The sequence below is a fragment of the Pteropus alecto genome, unplaced genomic scaffold, assembly GCF_000325575.1.
Source record: "Pteropus alecto unplaced genomic scaffold, ASM32557v1 scaffold43, whole genome shotgun sequence".
Taxonomy (NCBI): Eukaryota; Metazoa; Chordata; class Mammalia; order Chiroptera; family Pteropodidae; genus Pteropus; species Pteropus alecto.
The window spans coordinates 719,427-722,398 of record NW_006435764.1 but is presented as its reverse complement, the minus strand read 5'-3'; the positions used below and the strand labels follow the sequence as shown (position 1 = coordinate 722,398).

Below are 2,972 nucleotides of genomic sequence, written 5' to 3'. Positions count from 1 at the left end.
GCGCAGCGCAGAGGCTGCAGCCACCTTTAGCGTGAGGGGCCCCCACCCGCCTGCCTCCTGGCAGCTTCCCGCCATCTGGAGGGGCCCTCTGAGGAACCACTGGGCCCCAAGATGAGAGGGTCGCTGTGGCTGTTGACCGTCGTGGAGCCGGGGCTTGGCCCTTCTGGCCCCCCTGGCCAGCCCGAGCTGGGCTCCCAGCCCTCACAGAGCCCTGGCCCACAGGGTGGTCCTCAAAAAGTGTGGGCAAGGGGGCCGGAGCAGGCCAGGCCGGCACCCCAGGGTGGCCCCCAGCGTCAGCACCCAGGGGAGGGTGGGGTGGGAGGCGGGCCTGGGTGAATGCGGCCCAATTGGCAGAGTGGTGACCGCCCTCAGCACGGCCAGAACAGGTGCCGGGACGGGGGGTGGGCTGCTGGACAGGGACCCCACAGAGCCTACGCTCTGGGGCGGAGTGTCCAGCCTGCCAGGGGTCCGGTGGCCTGACACAGCCCTGGCGCCTGTGCCCCACCCTTCTGTATCATGTCACCAAGCGAGGGGCCACGGACCGAGGACCCCCTGGGCAGTTGTGCAGGGCCATGGAGTAGGGGAAGAGAGGCCGGGGAGGTAGCAGACAGGGAGGCGGGTGACAGTGGCTGGGGAATTCCACGCCCCTCGAGGGACAAGCCAGTTGTGTCGAGCAGAGCAGCCCCCGGTAGAGCCTGAGGGGGCTGGTTTCTGGGGTGTGGCAGGGTGGTCCCAGGAACTCGGGGCCTCCGGAGCTTGGGCGGGGCACTGAGCACACCCCCCAGGAGGGTGGCAGTCCTGGGTGGGCTGCGGTGTCTTGCTGGGGAGGGGGACATGAGGAGAGGATGGCTCAGGACAAGGGCCGGTGGAGACGAGGGTGTGGGCCGCGGGGGCAGAAAGGGGGAGCAGCTGTCTCCAGGGAAGAAGGGTCTCGTAGGACTCGGGTCGGGGTGGGGCAGCCCCCAGGCACAAGGAGCCAGTCTGCAGAGAGGGGAAGGGGCGAGGGAGGGGGCTCTGCCTGTCGCCCTGTCCTTGACAGAAGTGACCGGTGTCCTGCGCGTTGTATGTGGCGGTGCCTGCCTGCACCCCAAACTCATGGGAGGTCACCGACACACTGCAGTGAGCCGCCATCGTGCAGCAGGCCTGCGTCCCTTCATGGTTCTGGTGGTGGCTGAGTTCCTCTGGGTCACCAGTGTTGGCGGCCCTGGTGCCACACCCCACTTCCCACAGGCCTGTGGTGACCGGTGTCCCTGCTCTTGTCCCCCATTCTCGGTTAAACACTAGCAGGGCCATGCGTGTAGCTCTGGGATCCCAGCTGGCTCCTGCCCGTTGACCACCCCGCCCGCTCCTCCGGGAAGCCCTGTCTCCCACGGTGGCTCAAGCCGGTGGCTCTGCCAGTCTCCGCGCGTCTCGCCGAGTCGCAGTGACGCCACAGCTTGGAGCTCGGGGGCTCACCACTAGCAGCGCGAACAGGATCACCCCGCAGCTCCACACGTCCGCCTTGCGGCCGTCGTACTTCTCCCCCTGCGGAGGGCGGCGCAGTTGGCGGGCGCAGGGCCGGGGTCTCCGCGGGGCATGAGGGAGCTGGGGCCCGGGGTCCGCCAGGGGGTGGGAGGAGACCCTCGGACAGGCCGGGACTGGGGGTTGTAGGGCACGACGACTACTTACCCGGATCACCTCGGGGCAGGCATAGTGGGGGGACCTGAAGGCAAACGCAGCAGTCAGGGCGCAGGCTCGGACCCACTGTTCCCCAGCCATGACCTCCGGGCCCCACAGCGGGCGCAGAGGGTGCCTCCCCGCTCCCCGCGCACACTCCGCCTGGGGACGATGCCCCACTGCGGAGCCGTCGGCCCGCCAGGAGCCCACAGGGGTCTGGTGCCACCCTCACCCCATGCTCTGGGGAGGGACGGGCCTAGGAGCCTGGAGGCTCGGTCCCACTCAAGGCCGCGCAGCCGTCCTGGTCCAAGGGCATGGACTGGGATCCTAACCCAGCACCACCGCTGAGCGCGCGCAGAGCAGGAGGCCCGCACTCCAATCCAGCCCGTTCGGGCAGGGCGCGCAGCCACCGGGGCGGGACCCGCCTTCCAGAGCGCAGGGAGGATCTGGGCAGGGCGGGTCACTGGACTGCACATTACAGCCACCGCCAGGAATCGAACCACGGGTCCCGCCTGCAGCCCAGGCTGTGGGGTGCTGGAGTGCGGCTCGGAGCGGAAGGCCACCTGGCTGGGCGGCCAGGGACCACCCATGGTGTCCACGGGGTCGGACTAGGGACCCTGCAGAACCGGCCTTGGGCAGGAGGGGGCGCCCGCTCACCCGCAGCTGGTCTCCAGCAGGCTGTCCCCCACCTGCAGGGACGCCATGCCGAAGTCCGCGATCCGAATGTTGTTCTTCTCGTCCAGCAGAAGGTTTTCTGGTTTCAGATCCCTGTGGCTGGAAGGGATGCGAGTGCAGGCTGACCCGGGGTCCTGCCCGAAACCCCACCCACACAGCACCGGTCCAATGGCAGCCCAGCACGGTGATGTCACAGGCAGCCAATCGGAAGTCGCCTGCCTGCGGGCTGGCTGTTTGGTCCGCAGGATGGAGTGCGGGGTCTCACCGGTCACACCACGTGCTCCCCGGGCCTTGGGCAGGCATCACTTTACTCCCTGGGGTCCCATCCGCCCTCGCTGCTTCCCCGCACCTGCTCTAGGCCGAGACCAACCTGGAGCCACCCGACCGAGGGGCCCTGTTCCCCAGGACCCCTGACAAAGCCATGACAGGGCTCCTGGAGCGGTGGGCGGGCTCCTGGCAGGAAGCTCCGGATGGGGCTGGGGGTCAGTAGGGGACGGACTGTCTGCGGGGGAAGGCACTGGACGACGGGGCACCTGGGGCTGGGGCACCTGGTGGGGGCGCACGCACCAGATGGAGTGGCTGTGGCAGAAGTCCAGCGCCGAGATGATCTGCCGGAAAAACTTCCGGGCCTCCTTGGGGGG

General features: G+C 69.0%; 1 protein-coding gene across 1 annotated transcript in view; it reads right to left on the bottom strand.

The window, feature by feature from the left end:
* Nucleotides 1-2,972, bottom strand: part of BRSK2 (BR serine/threonine kinase 2) — a 43,386-nt gene that overhangs the window by 31,218 nt on the left and 9,196 nt on the right. The window contains 4 exon segments of the mRNA XM_025046275.1: nt 1,456-1,524; nt 1,669-1,702; nt 2,314-2,430; nt 2,899-2,971. Coding sequence (XP_024902043.1) covers nt 1,456-1,524; nt 1,669-1,702; nt 2,314-2,430; nt 2,899-2,971 — 293 coding nt within the window.